The sequence below is a fragment of the Pygocentrus nattereri genome, chromosome 13, assembly GCF_015220715.1.
Source record: "Pygocentrus nattereri isolate fPygNat1 chromosome 13, fPygNat1.pri, whole genome shotgun sequence".
NCBI lineage: Eukaryota > Metazoa > Chordata > Actinopteri > Characiformes > Serrasalmidae > Pygocentrus > Pygocentrus nattereri.
This window is the reverse complement of record NC_051223.1, coordinates 28,668,841-28,695,364: the sequence shown is the minus strand read 5'-3', so window position 1 is coordinate 28,695,364 and position 26,524 is coordinate 28,668,841. Positions and strand designations below refer to the sequence as shown.

The 26,524-nt window shown below is 39.3% G+C and overlaps 1 protein-coding gene across 7 annotated transcripts in view; it reads left to right on the top strand.

Moving 5' to 3' along the window:
* usp54b (ubiquitin specific peptidase 54b) overlaps nucleotides 1-26,524 on the top strand; it is a 145,800-nt gene that overhangs the window by 39,710 nt on the left and 79,566 nt on the right. For all 7 annotated transcript variants that reach the window (XM_037543931.1, XM_037543928.1, XM_037543927.1 and 4 more), the window contains exon 2: nucleotides 10,229-10,962. In XM_037543931.1, the coding sequence (XP_037399828.1) occupies nucleotides 10,816-10,962 (147 nt within the window). In that variant the 5' untranslated portion in view covers nucleotides 10,229-10,815. The remainder of the gene's footprint in view (nucleotides 1-10,228; nucleotides 10,963-26,524) is intronic.

The window sequence follows — 26,524 nt, the reverse complement described above, 5'->3', positions numbered from 1 at the left end:
CCAAAAGTCCTGCTCTAATTCCAGTCCATGTCTGTGGTAGCAGCCTTTGGCTTTTCAAGAACTGAAATGCATCATGATGGCAGTGTTGGTGAATGGAACCCTACTCCCAATGGATTCAGTCTAGTCCCAACAAGTCTCAGCCACCAAGACTTTGGCAATTATGTCTGGATTGGGTACAATGTTTTAATGAATTGAGGAGACCTAGGCTAGGTTATGTGCATCATATGCAAATTAAAAAAGGAAGCAGTTTGCATTTTTTTTTTATTTGGTAGTTATTTGATTTGCTAACAGAAGTGAATGAGTAGTTTGTGTGTTTCTTTCCTCAAGCATTCGGAACCATTGGCTTCTGTTAAAAGTGTGTGCGATCCAGCAGGTTTTCTATTCTTTTTAAAACTAAGAAAATGTGTCAACATTATTTTCTGTAGTAATTAATTGTGATACAAATAGAAATTTAGTTTAAAATTGCTGCCTCAAAATAGTTTTAAATAGAAATTAGTTTTATCACCCATGCTGAGATTTTGGTGATGGTCCCTTAAACTCATGTAAAAAGGTATTTAAAGAGGAATTACAGCACATGTCCACGATGGCCAGAATGAACTGTATTAGTGTGTAGAACATGAGATTTCTGGTGTGATAAAAGGGGTAAAATGATTCATTATTAAAATTATTTTATAATTCCATTATGTGATTTGTCTGATTTGATCAAATATTCTTTGTAAACTAAACTATTCTAAGTAAAACACTTTTCAGGATTCCATTTAAACACACATCTAGCATGATGGTTTCAGTCTAATGCAGTGTAATACACAAATTGACCTGATGCTTTTCAGCAATCCATGTAGGGTGTAAAGCGATAACAGACAGAGCTGATGTTGGAGCGTGCTCTGGTGAGGAGAGTGACAGTGCTGCTGATTAAGTGCAGTGGTTGAGGTGTCAGTGGGCAGCGGTAAAGGCCTCTACAGGGCTCCTAACAGAGTACGGGGCTGTCTGCCTCAGGCCTTATGTCTTGATGCTATAAAAGGCCGTGTTAATGGCAGTGGCTGTGGTTTTGTAAGGGTGCCCTTTTACAGAGAGAGAGAGAGAGAGACAGAGACAGAGAGACAGAGAGAGACTCTCTCCTCCTCTCTTCCCAGGCACTCTACCTGCTTCCAATTAATACTTCACTGTGCCTTTAAGATGGCAGAGGGCGATTGCAAAAGTGTGTGTGTGTGTGTGTGTGTGTATACATCCTTTGTACTATGTGCATGGTACAAAGGTGTTGGTGCATCAATCTGAACGTGATGCATTGACTTTGAATGTTAGAATCAATTGTAGTTTATTGTAATAATATTTGGGAAAATATGTGAAGAATAAACTTATTCTTTTGGCTAAAGAATAATTGTATAGCATTTGTAAAGAAATTTCCATTAAAGGTTTTGTGTACTGTTATATAAGCCTATGCAGTGATGTACAAGTCAGAGACCACCCTTCATTTGTTTAATTTCCATCCAAAAAGGCCATTAAGTTAATCATGTTTCATGAGATATTTCAGAGATTTGATAGAAGATAATCTACTTGCATAAAGAAGGTGAAAGTCAAGGAAAACCAAAACAGTTAAAAAAAATTGATACAGAGAAAATGGGACTCCAACTGTGCGTGTGTGTGAAGACCACCACAGCTGTCACCATCTGATAAACAGCACTGAAAGCTTTCGTTTTTGAAAGAGAGGAGAAAATTACGCTCCTCTGTTGCTTCAGAACTGAAAAAAAAAAACCCAGAAATGTTTCTTACTGTCCATCTTTCCACTGTGAGATGACAACTCAACACTATGAGTCTGAAAGTCTAAAGGATGTATAGTTGTCGAAAAGCCATTACTGGGAAAAGCAAAGAAAAGAAAAATTACACCGAAATGCCAAAGTTGAAGAAAGGTTTTATGGACTGATAAGTCTAAATTTGTATTTATGATTATTACCTGAGAAGCAGAAAATACAATAGTTTGGAGATGTGAAAAAATATCCCTATAGATTTCTGTAAAGCAAGTCTCCTGAAAAGAATGAAAGTGCAGACACACTAAATTTGAAACATTTGAAATTATAGTACTTTTTGAGACTGTCATTTTTTCTGATGTTGAAGTGACATTTTTTGACTAGAAATTAAATGCAAAAAACACAGAATTCTGAAAATTTGCAAAATAATATAATTGACTCAAATTGTTGCCAATTGTGATTTCATGATCATGTCCTAAAGTATTACAATTTAAACAAATCTTTATGAGGTCACTGAGTTTCACCTCTCATACATGTGCTGTGACTGTGGTACGTCTACCAAAAAGAGACTCTTTGAAGGGTTTGTTTAACTGCTAATTTTAATCTATGTCCCAGCCGTTTTCTCACTGTTCACCTTGTTTTGCAAAGTTAAGCCTATTAATCGTGTGTTTTTCACCTATCAAGGTAATCGTGGAGGTGAGGGTATGTGGAGAGAGGCATCTTTGCTGTGTCCATTAATGTGGCCCTGCAGAGCCTGGATCTTTAGAGGCTGAACATGCTTGTCCATTTGGTCCTCTCTCCCTAACACAATCCCCCTGCCCTCTGAGTGGTTGCCAAGGCATCTCCACCACAGCCGAGCCTGGCAGCGTGGTGCTGGATCTCAGCCAGTTGGGGGAATTAAAAGGGGATTTAGAGGGTGTGTGTATGTGTGTATACGTGTATCCATGAGTCAGGAGGGAGGGAAGTGTCGGCCAGGGTGGATGTGTGTGTGTGTGTTGGGGGACGTGGTGGGGACTGCAGTCCGTACACAACGCACTGGGGGTGTTATGCAACATGTTTACTAGCACGCTGACCAGAGGCGATTAGGACTCATGCTTTAGCCTGCACTGGGCTGATTGATAACGCAGGCTGTAATTAGAGGTGCCTGACTGTCGCTGGGTTAAAGAGGCAGCCCACACCACTCATTAAGGCTGACTGATAGAGTCTGCAGGTAGAACTGCAGCTCCTGAGAACCAGGCCTGCTCTGCAAGTTAATGGAGCTGCGAGGGGTTTGGCTCATTTGGCTAATCAGTATGGCTGTGCTCTCCTTGGGTCACTGCTCTGTCCTGCAAGGTACTGCATTATGGAAATGCAAGAACACAACAGCGCAGTAACACTATGTTGACTTGCTTTGCTGTCAGCAAGCATATGATGGTCAAAGCATCATCTCAGCTGGATTATTATCCACAGAGATGGTAGCCAGCATGGTTTCCATGGCAATCTGTGACTCACAAAATATACCCTGGTGCTGATTATCATTACAGCACAGTGAATCACTTCCTTTTAGGGGTCAGCGTTAAAAATATGGCCAAAATATGACACTACAATTCAAGGCACTTTCACAATGTGTTTCACAATATACATCGTTTATTATTAATATACAATGTTTAGTTTTTCTGACGGTGTAATAATTATATATTTATTTACATATTAAGTATTTATATAATAAGTAGTATTCACTCACCCATCCAAATCATTGAATTCAGGTGTTCCAATCACTTTCATGGCTACAGGTTTATAAAACCAAGCACCTAGGTATACAGACTGCTTCTAAAAACATTTGAAAGAATGGGTTGCTGTCAAGAGCTCAGTGAATTCCAGCATGGTACCGTGATAGGATGCCACCTGTACAACAAGTCCAGTCATGAATTTCCTCACTACTAAATATTCCACAGTCAACTGTCAGTGGTATTATAACAAAGTGGAAGAAATTGGGAACACCAGCAACTTAGCCACGAAGTGGTAGGCCACATAAAATGACAGCATTTCTGCAGAGTCAGTCGCTACAGACCACCAGACTTCATATGGCCTTCAGATTAGCTCAAGAACAGCATAGAGAGCTTCGTGGAATGAGTTTCCAAGGCTAAGCAGCTGCATCCAACCCTTACATCAACAGGTTCAGTACAGAGCATCGACCACTGGACACTAGAGTGGTGGAGACATGTTCTCTGGAGTCATAAATCATGCTTCTCCGTCTGGCAATCCGACGGACGAGGCAGGGTTTGCTGGTTGCCAGGAGAACGATACTTGTCTAACTGCATTGTGCCAAGTGTTAAGTTTGGTGGAAGGGGGATTATGGTGTGGGGTTGTTTTTCAGGAGTTGGGCTTGGCCCCTTAGTTCCAGTGAAAGGAACTCTTAATGCTTCAGCAGACCAAGAGATTTTGGACAATTTCATTCTCCCAACTTTGTGGGAACAGTTTGGGGACGGCCCCTTCCTGTTCCAACATGACTGTGCACCAGTGCACAAAGCAAGGTCCATAAAGACATGGATGAGTGAGTTTTGTGTAGAAGAACTTGACTGGCCTGCACAACCCAATAGAACACCTTTGGGATGAATTAGAGTGGAGACTGCAAGCCAGGCCTTCTCATCCAACATCAGTGTCTGACCTCACAAATGCGCTTCTGGAAGAATGGTTAAAAATTCCCATAAACACACTCCTAACCCTTGTGGAAAGCCTTCCCAGAAGAGTTGAAGCTGTTATGTTATAGCTGCAAAAAGTGGGCCGACATTAAACCCTCTCTCACTCAAGTTCATATGAATGAGCATTCCACATTATGCTTCGTTATGGCACATGTGGTTAATGTGTTCTTTAAGGACCACTGATATTTGCAATATGTTGGGAAAAACATGTTGTGAAGCAGTGTGACAGTGATCTTCCACCCCTACTGTCCTTGTTAGCTGTTGGCTGCTTTGAGGTTATGTCACTACAATGCAAACAAATGTAACAGTTAAGAGTAAGAGTGTTGGCACAGTTAGAGACAAGTATAGCCTTTAAAGGAAAATGTCATTTGGTAGCAAATTTTGACCTTCATGTGATGTGATATCCAGTAACACCTTGCATCCGGGCATCGAGAATACCAGCTTATTCCACCATTGAATTCCTAGGAGGTGCTGATAGGGGTCCACAATGCTTTTTCCTACCATCCTCAGCATCTCAAAATGAATAATAGAACATATTCTGTATACAAACAATAACATACATCCTAAAACCAAGATATATGCACACCACTCATTTATTTATTATTTAGTGTCTGTTTGCATTTCACAGTGGCTGTTGTTTACATATACAATACTAAATATTAATGCCTTACTTTGTTGTTTTGTCCCCTATTTTGATGTCATGTTTTTTCACAGATGTCTTTGCACTGTGCGTATAAATACGTGTAGTATGTGTAATCATGCAAAGGCCTTATTAGCATATACCCACAAACGAGTGTTTTTGCTCATGTTTTCAGACTCTTGGGATAAAATGTAAGCTTTACTTGATTCTGCACTTGAGTCTATGTAACTGAAGATGTTTGTATCTGTGAGCAGAATAGTGCAATATTCTTGTCAGTAACTAATATTAGCTAATAAGATAAGATAAGCCGGCATAATAGCTAAATAGTTAATCCACATGCTTGACAGGGAGAGATGAAAGTAAATTTTGCTTGACTTTACATGAGTCTTGCAATTGTAGACATTTTTGTGAATGTGTGTGTTATCCACTATGGTGAGCAAGATAGCTAATCAACTGATTTAGACTTATATAGAGGCCATCTAAACATATATAGAGGTCTACATTATTGTGAAAATTAATGAAAACCTGAAAAAATGATTGAAACATTCTGTTGTTAATCATATATATTTATATGACAGTTAATTGTCAGCTAAAACATTAATGATCATAACAGGCCCTATTATGTGCCTGTTTATTATGCAGGCTCACAAATTTCCATTGGGGATCAAAACTACATGCATGGGTGAGCATTTTAAACAATTTTCCCATTTTCTACCTGCATTTTTAAATAGAAAAAAGATACGTTCTGTGAAATTCAGGTAACATTTACAGCATCTTGTGGGGCTACGTTGGAAAATGTGTTTAGATAATATAAATAGCTTGCATGTGGACAGCTTGTGTAGGCAGCAGTTCCTTTAAATCGTTTTTTTTTTTACTTTTGTAATGACGATACCAAAAAATTGAAATTACACAGTGAAACTTTTCACTTTTTATCAGCACTTTGTAACACCTCTAGTCTTGAATACAAGCTCACACTGGTGCGTTCTACTTTTCTAAAGATTAAAATTTAATGCTTAAAATAATTTAAAGGAACTGCTTCTCTAACATTCTTCATAGAACATTCCTAGTGATTGAATTATACTTAATAAACTGTATGGCCTTTTGTATGTATTGCAAGAAAGTCTGTTACTTGTTGTAGTTAAGTAAACAGACAGTATAAATACATGGAAAAACATCAGTATTTGACATACAAGCATATGAACAATTTCACTGCCAGTGTGTTTTCATATGACTGTTGCTAGACGTTTTGGTTATTATATACAACCCCAATTCCAATGAAGTTGGGATGTTGAGTAAAACATAAATAAAAACAGAATACGATGATTTGCAAATCCTTTTCAACCTATATTCAATTGAATACACTACAAAGACAAGATATTTAATGTTCAAACAGATAAACTTTATTGTCCTTTGTTAATATTCACTCATTTTGAATTTGATGCCTGCAACACCTTCCAAAGAAGTTGGCACAGGGGCAACAAAAGTTAAGGAATGCTCAAAAATCACGTTTGGAACATTCCACAGGTGAACAGGTTAATTGGAAACAGGTGAGTGTCATGATTGGGTATAAAGTGAGCATCCCTGAAAGGCTCAGTCGTTCACAAGCATGGATGGGGCGAGGTTCACCACTTTGTGAACAACTGAGTGAGCAAATAGTCCAACAGTTTAAGAACAATGTTTCTCAACGTGCAATTGCAAGGAATTTAGGGATCATCTACAGTCCATAAAATCAACAAAAGAGAAATATCTGCAAGTAAGCGGCAAGACAGAAAACCAATATTGAGTGCCCGTGACCTTCGATCCCTCAGGCGGCACTGCATTAAAAACCAACATCATTCTGTAACGGATATTACCACATGGGCTCAGGAACACTTCAGAAAACCACTGTCAAACGTGGACGTCGTGTCCCCCAGGCCAAAGAGGAAAAGGACTGTCTGGATTGTTATCTGTGCAAAGTACAAAAGCCAGCATCTCTGATGGTCTGGGGGTGTGTTAGTGCCCATGGCATGGGTAACTTGCACATCTGTGAAGGCACCATTAATGCTGAAAGGTACATACAGGTTTTGGAGCAACATATGCTGCCATCCAAGCAACGTCTTTTTCAGGGACATCCTGCTTATTTCAGCAAGACAATGCCAAGCCACATTCTGCACGTGTTACAACAGCGTGGCTTTGTAGTAAAAGAATGCGGGTACTAGACTGGCCTGCCTGCAGTCCAGACCTGTCTCCCTTTGAAAATGTGTGGTGCATTATGAAGTGCAAAATATGACAATGGAGACTGTTGAGCAACTGAAATTGTACATCAAGCAAGAATGGGAAAGAATTCCACCTACAAAGCTTCAACAATTTGTGTCCTCAGTTCCCAAACGCTTATTGAGTGTTGTTAAAAGGAAAGGTGATGTAACACAGTAGTAAACATGCCCCTGTCCCAACTTCTTTGGAATGTGTTGCAGGCATCAAATTCAAAATGAGTGAATATTTGCAAAAAACAATAAAGTTTATCCGTTTGAACATTAAATATCTTGTCTTTGTAGTGTATTCAATTGAATATAGGTTGAAAACGATTTGCAAATCATTGTATTCTGTTTTTATTTATGCTTTACACAACGTCCCAACTTCACTGGAATTGGGGTTGTATTTTAGACCACACATGCCTTATTTCAGTAAGATGAGATCAAATATTCATTTCAGTCTTCCTTATTTCTACAGCCATCCTTATTTCTAAAGCCTGTCAGGGTAATGCAAAACAGAACCACTAATGCACACCCTCCCTCCCACCCACACACAGCTGATGTGTGTTAGACGGTGGAAAGTAGGGTGTGTGTGACCCAGTGCAGCACCTGCCTCAGGTCTATCACGCTCAAGCTTTTCACATGCCTCATTTTCCACATGAGCGTCTAAACAGTGCCCCCGCCCTGAAACAACCCCTACTGTGGCCAAGCCCTGGAGGCCGGCTCAGACTGTGAGGTCGTAGACTACCTGTGAGTGTGTTTGTGTATATGAGGTCAGAAGAGGGCACAGGACAGTGTTGGACATCCTGTAACCTGGAGCTGATGCTTGCTGTGCCTCTGCAGCGTTTCATTGGTTCTCTCCCTCCCTGTACCTCTCGCTCACTCTGCCATGTTGGGAATAGAAAAGGGTGGAGGGTGGAGAGGGAGAAGCAGTAGGGAGATCATTTAGATGATAAAATGACAAAGAAGAAAATCATCTCCTGTTCTGTCCTTTAATATAAGAAAGCAAATATTGCTTGACATTGCTGTTCAAAAGTTTTGAGTCAGCGGTCATAATAGCAGTTGTAGTTATTTAGTAACAACTTATACAGTGCAGGTTGACATATTGTAAACTAGATACTAGACGCTATTTGCAAGTTTTTGCTTTATTTTGAATTATGTACATCTTCCTCAGTCATTATATAATCATTTGCTGTTCTGCTTATCTTTATGGATACATCAAAATAGCCTTGGGCCAATAATTGATAGTATTAAGTACATAACATTAGGTATGTAACAAGTGCAGCATATCTTTCTTTTGTTCTCTTTCGCATTAAATTATTTTTTTATTGCTTCACCTTTGTTTAACCATTACCTCTTTACAATCATTTTAACCTATGATTAGCTCACACTAGTCTATATAAACATAGCATCACCAGCTAATTAAATATATATACATACACTGGACATTACAGAATGCTATACATGAGATACAACAAAATGCTGTTACATGAGATTTACTGTCCATGAGAGAGTGTGAAAATGGATGAGCTTGTTCAGAAGAGGAGTTCCAGTTTGTTGATGTTTTCAGTCAGTATTTGATGGTATTTCTGATATGGTGGACCAATGATAATTATATTTCAGTCAAGGAAAATGCAGCCTTTAGGGTTAGGGTCTGCAATGCTCACTTGTCACATCGTGACTGAATTTGGACCAGGATTCTATTAATAATTAGTAGTCTAAGTTTACATCATTGTCTAAGGTAGACATGTCAAACATGTTCTCTCTTCTAATGCGCTAAATTTAATTCACAAAGGCCTTGCTAATTAGTTAATGAGTTGAATCCATTGTGTTAAAGCAGATATTTCTAGATACATTTCCATCCCAATCATTTTTTTTAAATGCTTCAAAACGTTTGTTGATGTAGGCTACAGAAATGGTAATCATCTATATTAACTTTTCCATTCAATTTTAGCAGACAGATTGCTTATCAATACCTCATATGTCACAAATAGAAACAAGAAAAAAGAATGTATTTATGCATGAATGTAGTGTCATGTTAGAGATTTCCCTCATCTGCATCTTACCTGAAGCACAAACTGCGTAATAGAGAGGAATAGCTGGAGTGAGGAGGAGACGAGTATGTTTCTGAAAGGAAGAGAGAGTCTAGAAAAGGTGGCGTGGCAGAGATATAGAATTTACAACCATTTGTCACTGTGTTTTCACACTGTGAAATTAGACCCATCCATGCAGTGAAACACCCACATACATGCACACTAGTGAACACTAGGGGGCAGTGAGCACACTTGCCCGGAGCAGTGGGCAGCCCTATCCATGGTGCCCGGGGAGCAGTTGGGGGTTTGTGCCTTGCTCAAGGGCACTTCAGTCATGGACTGTCAGCCAAAGGGATCAAACCGGCAACCTTCCGGTCACAGGGCTGGTTCCCTAACCTCCAGCCCATGACTGCCCTCAAAATTGAGCTAGTGGCCCGTACGGGGATCGAACCCGCAACCTTGGCGTTATCAGCACCAGATATGTGATATTTCCTGTAACATTTCCAAAAACAAATAAATGGCATTTATTAGGCTATGGGGAAGACAGGGAGGCCAAACATGCACAAATTGTGACATACACAAATTAGAATGTTGGAATGGAAATAATGGAAATAATAAGATGGAAACGTGTCAAAAATCACTTTTTATTGATAAACAGAGATAGCTGCATTAGCTTTTGGCAGGAAACATCGTTATGTAAAGCATTTTTTTACAAAACATCAATCTGATGGACACAAGCTCCTAGACAGCACGATTCTCAATTTTCAAAGAAATTCGATGAACACAGAACTATTGAAAACTTTTGAACAGTGGTTCTCAACTGTCTATAGCTAATGTCAGGGAGAGTGCCATTAACTTACTGTTTTTTTTTTTTCTCTCTCTCTCTCTCTCTGTACAGGCTTTGAAGAGAGTTAAGGTTCTGTTCTCGTGACTCTGTTGAGGAGCTTTGAAGAAGAGCACACTGGCTTGGCTCTCAGAAGTCTCCCTCACTCCAGGATCAGAGTGAAATACCGGCACACACACAGATACACTGTAAACCAGTACAGCCACTGCAGAAAGCAAATGGCCCAGTCTTAACCAGGCCACTCAGTGCAACTGACCCCACTTCATCATCTCAGGTGGAGTCAGCAGGATTGTTGTGACGTCTAGCTTCTAAGAGAGGGAACGTCGCTGTCCTCTGCACACCTCCACACAGTTGTTCATTTCTTGGTTTCTCACTCCATCTGTACGAGTCCTTCAGGCATAAGGAGGAGGGAGTTAAGCCACATGTACAGCTCTCACATGGGAGTGACATAGGAGCCAGTCTAGCACTGATAACTCTGCCTTTTCTCTCTTACATACACACGTGCACATTCATATTAGTCACACGCTTGCTTGGCCACACCCCCACGCCTGGTTCAGGATGATGCCGTCCTACTCCTGCTTGTTTGGCTGGGGAAGGACGTGGCCTTGGTGGTGATTGGCTGAGGCAGTGGAGCTGGACCCATGTCGTGGAAGCGGAACTACTTTGCTTCAGGCAGCAGCGGGCTGCAGGGGATGTTCACCCCGCGCACCATGACCTCCATCGCTCCCAGCAAAGGCCTTAGCAATGAGCCGGGCCAGAACAGCTGCTTCCTCAACAGCGCACTGCAGGTAGGACTCATACATAGTCATGCTATCAGTCAAATGTGCAGAAGATTAGTATAAATTCATAACGGTGCAATTAATAGACAATAGGGGTGCTGCACTGAGGTTGTGGAAGCTGATTTTCACTTGTGACTTATTTGCTCTTACACACCACCATTTGGAAGTTTGGATTCAGCATGCCAAAGTTTGTAATCAATGTATGCAGATAAAATAAAAAGTGATTGCAGATGTAGGAATAATTCAATATATTATTTCTGTAGTAGTCCAGAATAAGAATATTTTGTAGCAAGCTGGTACAACTTTGAAAACGAAAATTAAAGATGAGGATTTTTCAGAATTTCTGCATAATTCAGTAGTTCAGATAAACAAAGTAATTCAGTAATTTGATGTGAAATGGTTCAAGAGTCAGAAACATACTATCTAGCATTTGTTTACAACATTGGTGAAATTAACCACAGGTCTCTGTGTGTACCATGCAAGTATAGCCTTTTTATTTACAATCCAAAATGACCAGTGAACCTACATGTCTTCCATGTTTATGTATAAATATGTAAAGTTTATAATGATAAAATAGTCGTAAGTCTAGGACTGGGTACTATTTTGCCTTACAGTGTCCTGCATGTACATACTGTATGAATGGATTTTAAAAGTTAGATTTTAAATCAAAACATTTTAGAGGCATTAAGGCGTTTGGTTGCTATCACCACTGTTCTAATCAATTCTGACAGTTTTTCTAGAAGAAAGCATTTGACATCAAACCACTCTGAAGCACTTTGTTTACATCTTAACAACTTAATTATGCAGAAAATGTAAAAAATATGGTGGAATTCCTCTGAATAAAATGAGAAAGTGGGAATCAAATGTGAAGGTGGATAAATTATTATAAATAGGTAACTGCCGTGTATTATTTATTTTTAATGGCTTATTGTTACCAAAAACTTAAAAAGACTTGTTCCCATATTTAAAATAATAGTTGTGCTCACTATCAGACACACAGGCACACACACACCCAAACATGTGTGCCCACTAAAACCCAGTTTCACACACAAAGTAGTGTTTAATGTGCTGTGATGTCTGAGCTGCTGCAGAATTCATAGAGAATAGGATGAACTGACCAACCACCCCTCTCTCTCTCTCTCTCTCTCTCTCTCTCTCTCTTTCTGGGCACAAACAGAAATCTTGCTGTCACTGTGTCTGATGCTGTTTCTGCTCGGTGTTTTGCATAGCTTTATCTGGGTCTTCCCTGTAGGATATCCCTACTTACACCACTCTGTGTCTGGCCTAAAAGTGCATTTGGCTATGAATTAAACATTCCACTCTGTTACCTACCCCATCAGAGCCTTTGCCCATGCTCTAAAAGCCCAGCAAACACTCAATCCAGGCTAGCAGTGAGAGAACAAGTGTAGGACATAGAGGGACATAGACAGGGAGACGGGGACAGGAAGAAAAAGGGTTGAATGTGACTATGCATGTTTGATGCTCTCCACTTGAAAGGAAATCTTTAATGTCATTGAGTTACTGGACAGGAAAGATGAACTGTGGTCATATGCAGACGTGTCAATATGTTTGCGCTTCTGTGCTGTGATTAATTTAATGCAGCCCAACCGGATCAGGGAATGTGTGATTCATTAAATGCATAGATGTGTGATTAATGAAATGCACATAGAGTGTATAGTCCTTCAAAGTCAACATTGACATCTTGGGGACAGCTTTCTGTTCAGAGACATTACAAGTTTCACCATAGTAAAGTATAAAGTGCCCATGTGGCGGATAACAATTTGCCTCCGTTTTATAGAGTAAAAGAGTTTGACATAGAATGCAAACGTTAAAGTTTCAAAACACACCCTTCAGTCTCCAGTCCATATCATCCATATATGGAAACTAAGCTGCAAAAACAATGTATTTTAAATTCATGATCTGTGTGATGTCATGAAAACCTTGAAAAATTTGCCTATATTGCCTACAACAGTTTAGCTCTGCCGATTCGTGCAGAAGTTATAAGAAGTGTTTCAATTGGAACTGCCATTTGAATAAGGGCAGCCAATCAGAACAGAGATGAGATCATTTACATGTATCAGTCTTAAAGGCACAGTAACAAAAAAAAACTGTATTTTAATTGGGAAGAATAAGAGTTTGGAAAATGGTCATGAAAAAATAAATAATGACTGTTTTTGGTTCATAAAGCTGCTCAAGTAGTTCAAGAAAAAAGAAAAGAAAATCTAAAATACAAAAGTAGATTGTAAGCCCTGTAGGAAATGGGCCAAGATAACAACTAAGAAGTTCACTAAGAAGTTTTTCATAGCCTTTTTTTAAATTTGGCAGTTCTGTTTGTAACCATTAAAGTGGTTTTGTCTGTTCCATCTTAGTTTTTTATTCAACATTTGCAAAAATGACATATTTAAGAAGAAACATGAGAAATGAACAGACCTCCAATTTGCTTCTGGTCATGTTGCCCACTTCTAGCAAAGTTTCATTAGTCTAGATAATTGGTTGAAGAACACTACCGACAGCATGTTTATGGGACAAACACAATTACGACCATGCAAACAGGTAACACTGCTGAAGCTGAGGCATGTTTAGAGCAAAACAGATTAATCCCAGCATGCTTAGATATCAGTTGTGCTTATAGGAGTTATGCTTTTGTTTCTGGCTACTTTAAATGGACGAGTGTGGGAGTATGGTCTGGTCCTCATGCCACAGTGGAAATATTAATAGATTACTGCATTAAACCATTGGTACATTGCAAGTTGGATTGAAGTTAAATAGAAACAGCATTTCAGTGGCCTTCTTTGAGCTATAGTGCAGTGAGAACCTGTGTGTGCACATGTGTGTATTTTCTTGAATCTTTGCATGTTTTGCTCAGTTTTTATACTTCATTCAATGCTTTCTCTTACATCACTTATACTGCACAGGATGTTTCTGCACAATTTATACAAAGTATTACTTGTTTCACTGATGAGATCTCCCCTTCATTAAAAAAGGAACCTAATTAGAAAGGTCTAGTGGCCTTGGAGGGGCTAAGGCCTGTGCTTTACAAGAAACATGTGAAGGTAACATAAGACTTTAAACATGGGACTGTCTCAAAATAGCGTCGGCAACCAGCCCTGTGTGATATATGTGTAGCATCTCCATGCTGCAGGACAGGGGTTTGGAAAGAGTCCTAAAGAGTCCTAAAAAACTCTTCCAGAGATTAAGAGTTTAATTTAAGCCTCAAAGTTGAGTTCTAAATTTCTCCCCTCCATGCCCGTCTTCATCTCACGGCATCTTAAGTAACATGAAAAGCTCTTAATTTAAGAGGAAAGTGTTTTCCTTCCTTTTTTTTAATCAGGAAGGGCTTTAGTCTACAGCTTGAGTCCTTGCCTGACTTCAGTGCAGTGTGTAAATAATATGACTGACATTATTAATATTGATTAGCAAATTAACTCTTCAGTTTGTTTCATTAGTCCGTCCACACATTGTGCATATAATTCACAAAATAAAAATTCAAGCAGCAACTGTTTATTAAAGATCATTTAAAAATAACAGAAATTAGTTAGGTCTTGGGGTCAGAATGTTTCCAGACCACAATCAAAGACCACCTACATAACCTCAAGTTGGGAACAGCCACAAGGGGGGTTGCCAGAAGGAGACCTTTGCTTTCAGGGCAAAGAAACCCAAGCTTCTACAGTTTGCCACGTTACAATAACTTTGAGTGGAACCATGTTTTTGGTAATATTCTGAATGAAATATCAAAAGAATAAGCAATAAAGAATGTTTTTACAGCCTCTTTTGCTCATGTTTACCAAGGTACCAATATGTCTGGAGGGCACAGTATGTAGTGCATAGACACATTTCAAGAAAATGTGAAAGAAAAAAGGTGCTTGAAGTGCCTAAAACTGGTCTGCTGGCTAAATCTGTTTTTGACTGTAACATGGTTATATAATATCCTATTATCAAATGGTGATTCAGCACAAACTCAGCTTTGTTATTCATATTTTTTTTAAATGTTTAAGACAGAAATATGCAAAATGAAAATGAAAATACACAATAAAATTGTGATAAAAATACATGAATAATCTTAACAATCAGCTATTTTTGTTTAACTTATCTAAGTCACTTGAAGTCTCTCCTGTGTATGTGTACAGGTCTGTGACTGTTTGTCTGAGCACTGGCAGTAGATGTTTTTATGCTGTTACTGACAGTGTATTGGTATCTAGCTGTACAGAGCGTCTCTGGACTTGTCATCACTGCTTTCAAAATGCATGTGTAGTATTTCAGCACCCATTCTGAAGAAAGTCTTGTTTTTCTAATATCTGTTCTCAAATGATTTGATATTTCAAAGTTATGCTAAAATGCTGTAGTTGTGTTTGAGCCTGCTAGCGGTATGTCAGGTGTCACACTTTTAAAACTAAAGCACAACCGCTGTTGGAGGGTCTCTAGCACTCAGTCCCTGCTTTGATTGAATCTGCTGAATGGTGTGTTTTATTAGGAGATGCAAACATCTGAACAGTCAATTGTGACCCATGGGAAAACCCAGTGTGACTCCCATTCACTTTCTTTGACTTTGTTTAACATGTTGGAAGTGATAGAAGCATAATGACTCAATAGAGGCTACATGCAGCATTTCCAATTTTTATAACGATATACTGCTTCCTTTTTTATTTGTTCAGTTATTTTGTATTATTTATGTCATATTATTTCTGTTATTAAGAAATCATGTAATTATGTCTGATTGACTAATTGATGCAAATTTAATTTCTGTAGTTTTCCACTAGTCATTAATGTACGAAAAGTAAAATTAATATTTTTATTACAGAGCCATACTTCTGAATTTTGACAAATTTTTTAATTTACCAAAATAGCTTGTGTTGACAGTCTTCTGTCTTGAGGAATGGATTTAGAACTTGAATTGATGTGGAAAGAGCTGATTATTTCTCAGAACTTGCCATCAGTCTTTTGAAATAGTTGATAGATGGGCGGTCAGATGCAGCATATGTTTAGCCTGAATCATATCCCACCACCAGCTATGATTTTTTTATCATGTATTTGCCAATTAGTGATGTTTTACATTTTGCTGCCTGTCTTTGGCTGTGCACCTGTTCTGGGGGAGCGCTGTGATTTTGCTCATTAGGAGGAGAGCAATAAGCCGGCATTCACATTAAGCCTTATCACAGCTCATTTGAATAAACAGCTTGTGTCCTTGACGGTAGCCAGCGTGAGTGGTGGTGCTAATTGTCCGGTCCATTCCTGGCCTCAGCTCTGTCTCCTCTGGACCGGGTCACAGTGCTCCTTTGCCTTCATTAATCTCCCCCCTCTGCCAGCCAGCTTGATCAAATCCTGATTTTATGATGATTGCAGCAGTTAAAAAGCCATTTTTCAGATGTCTGCTCACACACCCGAAGCTTATGTAATCATCTGTGATGGAAATACCTGGAAATAGTGAAAAAAGAAAAGTGGAGAGGAAAATGAACTAATGAGGAATGGCAGTATTTATTTTAATCCTCAAAGAAGCTGATTAGCTGCTTTTCTAACTGAGGCTTACAGAAAAAAATTTGACTAATGTGTTTTCCTTCATTATTTATTTGTTCATTTCACCATCACTGCAGAATTGGAGATGGGCATTGTCTGACATGATTTTGTTTGACCATGAATGGAAGCCTTTCATGTTTAGAGAGCATTAAAAGTTTATAAATAATTAACTATTAGTGAAAGGAGACAATCACTTTTGATCAGTGTTAATTAGGACGGACATCAGCAGTGCAGAATGTCACTCGCGGTGGAGGAAACTGTAATGCTGGCTCAAGGACAAATGAATATCCATATTCAGTTATGCTAATTCCCACATATTATGTAACAAGTAGCATGATAAAATAAGAATCATACTTGATCAAAACCTGTAGTGTAAAGGAAATCTTTGTTCATGAATCATGCAGTTTCAAAAATACAGTTATAATGTTATCAGAAGCAGTCAAGCTGTTTTTTGTTTGTCTGTTTGCTTTGGATTACCATATATTCCCATTTGCAAGAACTGTTTTTTAAACTGCTGGTTACTTTTAGTCTGTTTTGTGTAAGATATAACAATATTCTTGTGCAATATGTCTTGTTCTTTCTGTTAAAGGGGAATTCCACCATCTTTAAAAAAAATTTGCATATTTCCTCCTTAAAATCACAGGCTGATTACATACTATGGCTTATTTTTCAGCAATTATGAGGACTATAATATAAACTGGCTGAGTTGTTCTTTGGTAATAAAAGTGTGTAGTAAACCTTTGGATGAAGCACTTAATGCTTATTAAAGCTGCATAACAGAAAGGTGTTACATTATATGGTTGTGAAAACACTGCCTGATTCGTGAGACATTGATTTATGATCATTTTGAGTGAACAATGTGAGTCAAAACTAAAATACAAAGGAGCATGTGTAACAAAATATTTCTCAAAGAAAACTTATTTTTTTAGATTTAGCACTATTTTTGTTTTGGATAGTAAATAAAATGCCTCTGTTTGCATTGTAGATATTGTGACCCCTTGTTCCTATCACCACCACTGTAAAGAAATCTGTGTCTGTACGTTTCTCCACAATGAGTCATTCACATCAAACCACTCTTGGAATGACTTTACACTCAAACACTGAAGCCTTCAGAAATTTTCAAAAATTTGTGGAATTGGTGTTTTTCCCTACATGCCATAGTGTGGTGTGTATTTAACTGAAAGATATTCAAGCTGCCATGTCTTAAGTCAAACCTCTTATTTTAGCTGATCGCTGTGTGTGTCTAAGGTGGGAAACTTCTCTGACAACTAAATAACAAACAGAGGGACACCATGCAGTCAACCTACCAAAGTGTGCGTTTTAGTGTTTGTGTATTAATGTCTCATCAAAATATTAAGAAAGCTGTGAGGACAGCTGTGAAGTTGCAGTAACAGCACTTTATCATTATAAAGCACAAATTAGCATGGCTCAGTGACAATGCTTCGAAACAAGAGTGGAAGTAAATCTTAGAGTTATATATAGAGCATAATTGTACTTCGTGCAGTGTTTTAGGCTGCTCTGAAAGCAGGGATATGCGGCTGAAGCTGGAGAGAAAAACCCTCAGCCAACAGATTATGATCCATACGTTTGCTTAGTGAAGAGTCCAGTGGGATGTGATTTCCCATTTAGTGTGGAGCTATTGAAGAGTGCTGCAGGCAAGGCAAACATACGCAGAGTCCAATGTGTTTGCAGTCAGGATTTATGGACTTGGCAACTGTGTGCTGCATGCTGGAGCCCCAGTGGACCGTCCCAGCTACCCACTTTACTCTGCTGCTTACCTTTAAATATAAGGGGCTACACTGGGTTTGACAAGGATGTCATGGTGGATTTGTATAGGTATAGTTTTGGTTGCTTGGTTAAACAGGTTAGGTTGAAGAGGTTTTTAGAACATAGAAAACAATCAAATAAAAAGTTCAGTTTGCTTACTTGGTCATCAAGTCAATAAATGCAATACGAGATTTTCATTACATCATTTAATACATATCAAACCATTAATCTAACAGCAACTAAAGACAAACAAAATTAAACTAATGCTAGGTTAGTTAACAGGCCAGAACTGCCAAACAACATTGGTTCGATTTTGAATAGCTTCTCTGCTGACACAACTGAAGAAGACAAAAAGTCATGGCTGAGTGTATGAATAGTGTTGGGATTGACTGGAAACCATAGTTGGTGTTTGCCCTGATAGAACAACCAGCATAGATCAGTTTAGCTGGTTATCAGCATATGTTGTTGTTTTACATGCTGATATGCTGGGCAGTAACAGTGGAAGTTGTTATGTCGATCTTCAGCAAAACCAGCACCAGACTAGCACTAGATCAGCATAAACCAACTTAGACCAGCATTGAATGCTACTGGTCTTTGCCTTTTTTTTTTAGCATAGAGCAGCTGCAGCAGTTTTGTGGTAGTAGTTTAGCAGTACAGCAGATGGTAACAGAAACCGGGTCTCACGTGTCCACAGGCCATGGGAACCATTTGGCTCTATGGTGGAAAAAAGATCAATGTGAGTGTATATGCACCATTTCAGACTAGATTTGTTACAGGGTTCGATTGAATCCATTCTTTATCCCAATTGGTATCCGATCTGGCATTTTCTGCTGATATCGGCCTGATAGCTCTGATTGGTGCCATCTCTACTAACCATCCTTTTTTTTTTTTTCACCCTTTGAAAGCCACATGCCCCTTACTTATGAGCATGCCTCAATTATTAGAGCAGTAAATATAGCCTAAAATAACTCTTATCTTATCTTATAAAATTTTAAATAATAATTCTAGACAAATAAAATATTGTAACATTGACATAGATGAAGTTCAGAACATGTTATCTCTCTTCTATAAAGTTGTCTTTTTGGAAATGCTTTCTTACAACAGCGATGAAATGGCGTTTTATTTTTATGCACATGCTGCCTAATTCAGCAGTCCATTTGCATATACAGACACAGGCCCGGCTTGCTGGAACAACCATGCTGGAAGAGGAAGACTAACCGTGGGAGGACAGACATGCAGAAGCACTTTGTATGTGTTGGTTAATCCAATTTTGGGTACACTGAAGCCTTCATGAGTCCTCCAGTTGGAATTGTTCCTGTTATGCCCTGTGTTCAGCCACCCAAACCTGACTGCCACATTAGTCACAGCCTTCCTGCCTCTGTCCCTCCTTTCCTCTCTGCACTGCTTTCTGTGATGCCCACCCAGCCTCACCTCTGCATAACCCCGAAGAGACACCACAGCCTGTCACCCCCAGCACACACACACCTGTCACATAGACATGCACACACACAGCTGTGAAGTGACCCAGAACATAGAGTCCACTGGTCCTTCTGGATTACCCATAATCCCCTGCATGCCTGTAAGCTCTGCGTGGTGGTCCTGGCTTGGTAGTTAATGGCACGGTGAGACCCCTCTTCACGGACCAGGGTGAGGGTGTCCTGATGTCACTATAGTGAAATATATGTGTCTCATCATATTGGAAAGATTTATTAAAATTGAAAAGCACTGCCATCAGGAGAGATATGTGTACCCTCCTTGGTGAGTGGGAGAGAGTGATAGAGTCTGATGACTTATACAGCAGTCCAACAAGAACAAACCAGCACAACAAAGGCACAAAAACAGCTATGAGGCCCAAAATGGGACAAAACAAGGACGAACACGATAGAGGGATTAGAGGAAGATAAGATAAAAGGGAAGGAGAGGAAAAGAGAAGAACTGTCTAGGGTCCATTGGTTTGTCCTTGCCTACATGATCAAAACTGCCGGAACCCTGTGTGTGCTGAAATGCTTAGCTCGCTGTTTTGATGATTTTGTAATAGCATATCCTTCTCACTCCCTTAGATATAGGGATGAAGAGAAGAGGTATTTTCAGGTACGTTTTTATTGTATGAAAGAGAGAGAGATAGAGAGATAGAGAGAGGAAGGCACAGCACTACCCACATCCATCTAGTCTCTACTGATCAGCCTTTTCCAGTGAGGTAAAGTAGGTCACGAACTATCAGTCACCAAGTTTGGCTAAGCAGTTCTAATGGGATTGTAAAGCCTAGGTTATTCCTCATCAGTTCAAATACATATTTTAGAAATAACTTCCATTATTCAACCACTCTTCTCATATGCTTCTCTAAATTTGACATCTATTTTGACCGAAATCGTTTTTTGTTTTTTTTTGGGGGGGGGGTCTTTGGAAACATGGTCCATGTCTCATTGCTGCAGAGGAGCTAAAGAGAGACCCGAGGAGAAAACAATAGCTGAAAGTGAAGTGCTCGACTTTATAGAATTAAAAAAATGGGGTTTAATTAGAACTGCTCCTCACGCAACTCCCACAGAATGAATCACGCATGCACAAAGACTCTATACAATGTCTGTCATATTAATTACTACCCCCAGGGCTGAGGGAAGAGCGAGTGTTAGAGGACTGAAAGCGTGACCAGGCAGAGAGCTTGAGAAACAGCCGTTCAGAGATGCTCCTGCACAGAGGGCTAAGAGGAGTGCCCTCTTCATCTCTCTCTCTCTCTCTCTCTCTCTCTCTCTCTCTCTCCTGGCCCATTTCTTAGGCCTCCAGTAGTCTTCTGCTCCAGTGCTGAAGTATCACTTACTCCAGCCTGGAAGCTGGCCAGGTACAGCCATTAACGATGAGTGACACATGCTGCCTCCGTGACTGCTTCCTTCCAGCGGGTAGAGATACATGACCAAGCTGGGCAAATTTCTGGAACTTTCTAAGTTAATTCACTAATTGATTTTTGCACTGGCTGACTAACTGGTCATTTTCACACAAATTACACTGTAGAAAACAGTACGGAATGTGCTGTGCTGCAGTCTAGTCGAATTGCAGCAAGAATGTACCATTTTATTAGTTGCACATTTTGTTTTTCTAAAAGTGATAATGCCAAAAGAAGTTGATCGGCCAAGACGTGGTCAAGTGTCCAAAGTTTGTTTCTTTGGTGTTGCTCTGGAGCTATGAGACTTAATTGGTTAAAAATAACGAGATGTTAAACCTCGCAAATTAGCATCATGTTCAAATCGCTTGCACTGAAGAAAATCTCCACTTTCCAAAAACGTCCCGCACCTCTGACCTATTGGCACACACAGTCAAGCTCATTGGCAGGAGCCTCAATAAAACCTCAATAAAACCTTCTGTAAAGAGATTTAATTGCAGTACACAAACTAATGGTCACACTTTGTTACTACGCTGTGTAAAATTTTCAAGTCACTTTCAGTATTTTTTACTGCTACCTTACTAAACTAAGACTTATTGTATGCTATCTGTGCTGAACCTAGTGAAGCACACAGGGTCATGCCAGTCAATGATTTCAAACCTGGGAGTACTGGGATACTTTTAGCAGCAATTTTTCATGCTTCACATTGTTCACACATGCAGCTCTTAAATGGTATTTGATCAAGACAAACATGCTTATACATACCAGATCTTTATAAAATATACTTTTTGTTGACTGAAATCTGAAATCTCAACCATAAAACACAACTGTTCTTCTTTGAAAGTCATGCTACATCACTTTTGCAAAGAAACAGTCATGTACATGTACAGGGTGTATATATATATATATATATATATATATATATATATATATATATATATATATATAGCACTCTATTCAGTATGGACAGTCATACGTTTAAATCTCACACATCAGACCAACATACATAAGATTTTAAGAAAGGTTCTCTACGTAAGTCCACAGGGGGTCCAATGTTTCCAGAATTTATCCGTTTGGTGATGTAGATCGTAGGTCAGTTTTTCCAGAGGAAGCAGAGTTGTGCAGATGGTGGAGAGGGGCTGGCCCATCGAATTAGGATACATTTTTTTTGCCAGAAATGAAAACATTAGAAACAAAAATTTGCTATTAGTAAAAATACGTTCTGCTCCTGTACCTTCTGTCCCAGAAAATGCCAATTTTTTTACACTGCCAAAAAGCATGAAAAAATGTTCCTTTTTCAGTTTTACATTTAAAACACAAGTTAGATCTGTCTGGAAACATCATCGGTAAGCGAACATCTGTAAAGTATATCCTATTCATAAATTTAAAATTAAGCTCATGAACACAAGATGAGGAACATTTGGGGGTACAGTATTGAAAGACACAGAGGAATATTAAGATATTTCTTAACGTCTGTCCAGGCCATAAGAGTATTGTATAAAACAAAATTCTCAGAGACACACCTCACCTTTGCAGCATTATTAATGAACATTAAGCAATCAAAAGGAATAGGGCTACACACTTCAGTTTCCATAGAGACCCAGCGAGAGTCCAGCCTATTTGTACACCAGCTGATCATTATGCTTAATTTGAGATGACCAATAATACAATTGCATATACACACAGGCATCCCTTTCCTCCTTCGCACTCATTAATCTGGAAAATTTAAGTCTTGGCCTTTTATTTCATTTCATTTAATTTTATTCCATACAACTTTTGAAAAAATTCTCTAAATCCTTGAACAAACATGTAGGTAAATGACAAGGGATTGACTGAAATAAATAAAGTAAGTGAGGAAGGATATTCATTCTTATAACATTCACCCTGCCAAATAAGGAAATAGGGAGAAAGTTGCATAATGTAAGATCGTGTTTTATATTATTGATTAGTGGAGAATAATTTGTCAGTAAGATTAAGGTCTGGAGTAATATGCATATCTAAGTATTTAAAACCCTCGAGTGCTAATTGAAAGGAAGATGTAACTGTAACACTGGGGAGCAAGGAGGCGGATGCAAATGCGGAGATAAGTGAGATTTATTATGGGCAAATCCAGGGTAATGGTCTAGACAGTCCAGGTTCAAGTAGCCAACACTGATAGATTTGGGTACAGACATAACGCAATAAACACAGACTGAAATCTACAACGGAGAAACAGACCAAACAAATCAAACAGCACGAGCATACAGCCAAAAAATTTGAACAAAGACCAGTAACCAGGCAGGGGGAAACACAGGGCTTTAATACATAAGGGTAAACAAGGGACAGGTGGAAACACAGATGGACACAATCAGGGGCGGAGTAACCAAAAAAAGGGGCCAGACTAGGAAACCAAAACAAATGCACATGGGCTAAACCAACACACAACACAAACACATGGACAGGACTGGGAAGGGCCAATCATGACAGTAACTACCCAAGGTGTGTTAAGGGATATATTTAAAGGTAAAGCTAATGATTAAAAAAAAATATCTTATAGCCAGAGAATGTACTGTATTCTGATATACACTTCATTATAGCTGGAATAGATTTTTCTGGGTGGGCCAGATACAGCAAAACATCATCCGCCTAGTGTGGTCCGCTCCTCCTGCTCTAATACCGGAGATGTCCAGGTGGCATCTAATTGTTTTTGCCAGTGGCTCAATCACCATGGAAAAAAGCAATGCAGAGAGAGGGCAGCCTTGTCTTGTTCCTCGGCCTATCTGAAAATTTTCAGAGAGCAGCCCAGTTGTATTGACGTACAGGGTATATTTTTAACGCTTTCCTGTAGAGGATTTCACTCTCAATACTAAACAATAAAAAAGCAAAAACCAACAATAGAAGCATTGCAGAAATGTTCTGCTTTGCCGGCTGTAATCTAGTCATATTTGTATTTCTCTGTAAAGTATTATCTTCTGTTCTCACATGATAATTTCTGGGTTGTACTGGGTCTTGTGCAGGTAAAGTCATGTCAGCTTTACTGGATTTTAAATCTGGCTCGCATTCATGCGTAACACCTTTCTGTTCAATTATCAATTAGTTCCTGGGTAAAAGGGAATGTGTGGAAGAGGTGAACGCTGTTTGTGAATTGATCCAATTGATTTATTGGTTTATTGCCAAGTTTTATAATATTATAACCATGACCGATACTACAGTCTGGGTGCCCCTGGTCAAATTATATGTTCTATAAGTCCATGAAAAAACACAAAAAAGCAAGTAAACAGAATTTTGTCCTCTAAGATTGTTTGCTATAGAGGATGTATACTTCCTTCACTTAGAAAATCATTAGAACATTTGATCAGGGGTGTCCTTCAGCCACTTTGAGTAAAATTTGCCACCTGTTTTTGAGCTGTGGAGTCACCCATGCTGTACAACTGCAGACAAACTATGGGTTTAAAGTGAGCTGCTGCTTTTAGCTACCTGCAAATTTGATTTTTGTAAATTTTTTTTATTAGTGATGCAACTCCATTGCAAAACCAAAAAAGGAAACTTTAGATGAAACCAAACATGTTTTAGTCAATTGACTAAATTTGGAGTACAGGGCAATTTACATATAGCACTGAACTTTTACTTTAATACATAAAACAGGGAAGCAGTGTGATGAGTTGTGTTTCATAGCTGTGAAGACTACAGCCAAGGTAGAAGAGACCTTCCACTGGTATATGTTGCCTCCTCTTCAGTGCTCACTCACGCACATTTGAGATGTCATAAGGAGGCTATATTGACATATCGTGGCTTACTGATGTGAGCAATGGGTAATATTTAAGAATATTAATTTAAATGTTACTCTCCTTTATATTTCACTATAAACTCTGGTGTTGCAGCATCTCACCATTCACAGCTGTTTCTGCCATTTTTCAAATGGTTTTGCAGGCACCTGAAGGATTGTGGGTAACTGAAGGTCTTAAAGGATACATCTGTTGAGTCATTTAACCCCATAAATGGCCCACCTGCAGACCCAAAGTTTGATTACATACTTCAATAACCTAAGAATAGCTCAGCCAGTTTGAAGTCCCTGTAGTTCTACAATAATAAGCCTTCGTTTGTAATAAGCCTGGGATTTTAAGGTGTTACTTTCTCAGAAATTTGAAGGATCCTGCAACACGATACAGACCTGACATTTGCGGCTGAGAAGCACAGCCTTCCTGGGCTGTTTCTTTGGCTTTGAGACATGGCTACAGTGAATATGTGGTGGCTGAGAGTGTAGGTTTGGCTCTGGTGCAGAATGCTTTCAGTGTGTGCAGTGTTGCATACTCACCTTCCCCTGAGGAGCTACTGATGATCGATTGGTCACTGACGCACAAGAAGATGGTGCGTCTGTCACTCTGAGTCATCCCAACCTGCTCACGCGGGATTCACACACACACACACAGATACACACTTACACACACAGAGGTCACAGGCTGTTAATGCAGCCCCTTTCCTAGTCCATGTTGTCCCAACACACTCCTCAACATCAGATGTCACTGCGTAGGCTTCTTAGCTCTGGATATAACTTACCATTACAGAGCTCTACAGTCTCATACTGCAACACTGCACTGATTCACTCTCTGCTACATTATGTAGAAGTGTATGTGTTTGTATACATGTTCATGTATTATGTCACGTGTGATGTGTGTGCTCATTGTGTGTGTGTGTGTGTCAGCATCGTGCCCCACTGCATTCACTAAAGCCTTAATCAGGCCTGGAAATTTGTTCTGAACTAAAATATAGCCCAATAACTTTGTGTCCAAATCTGACACAACCAAAATCACATCACATGATCATACATGACCTCTTTAAGAATCATAGATTTAACTTCCATTGTCTTCGCTCTTCCCGCGACCCTGAGGGAGAAGCGGCTTAGAAAACGTGTGTGTGTCTTTGCTCTTTAGATCGCCTCTGGTATTTATTTGTATTAATTCTTTTAACAGCATGAGTGAGTGACTTCAGTTTACCAGATTAAAACTGTATGCAGGGTAAAATCTGTTGTAAATTAATGAATGTGAATTTCAAACCTGGCCTGAGCCTGATGCATATGTTGGAAATGATGTCCGAACCTGATTGAACCAGGTTTGAGAATTCTGGCCCCCTCACTCCTTTTTCTCTCCCCCATCTCCCACTTTTTTTGTGCCCTCTTTGTGCACACTGTGCCAACCGCCGCACATAACTGCTACTCGCTCAGTTCATTGTTCAGCAGGAAGCAGATTCATCACAAATAAATAAAATAAAGAGGGTGAGAGAAAAGCGCAGACGCTAGCAGCAGTGTGCAATCTGTCATCCGCCTTATCTTCCACCACCCCTCCCCTGCTCTTTCTCTCTCCTTTCCTAAATCTCAGCCTCGCTCAGCTCTCCTCTTTCAGCCTGGTATCATCAGTTCAGCGTCACTCCTTTAAAGTTTTC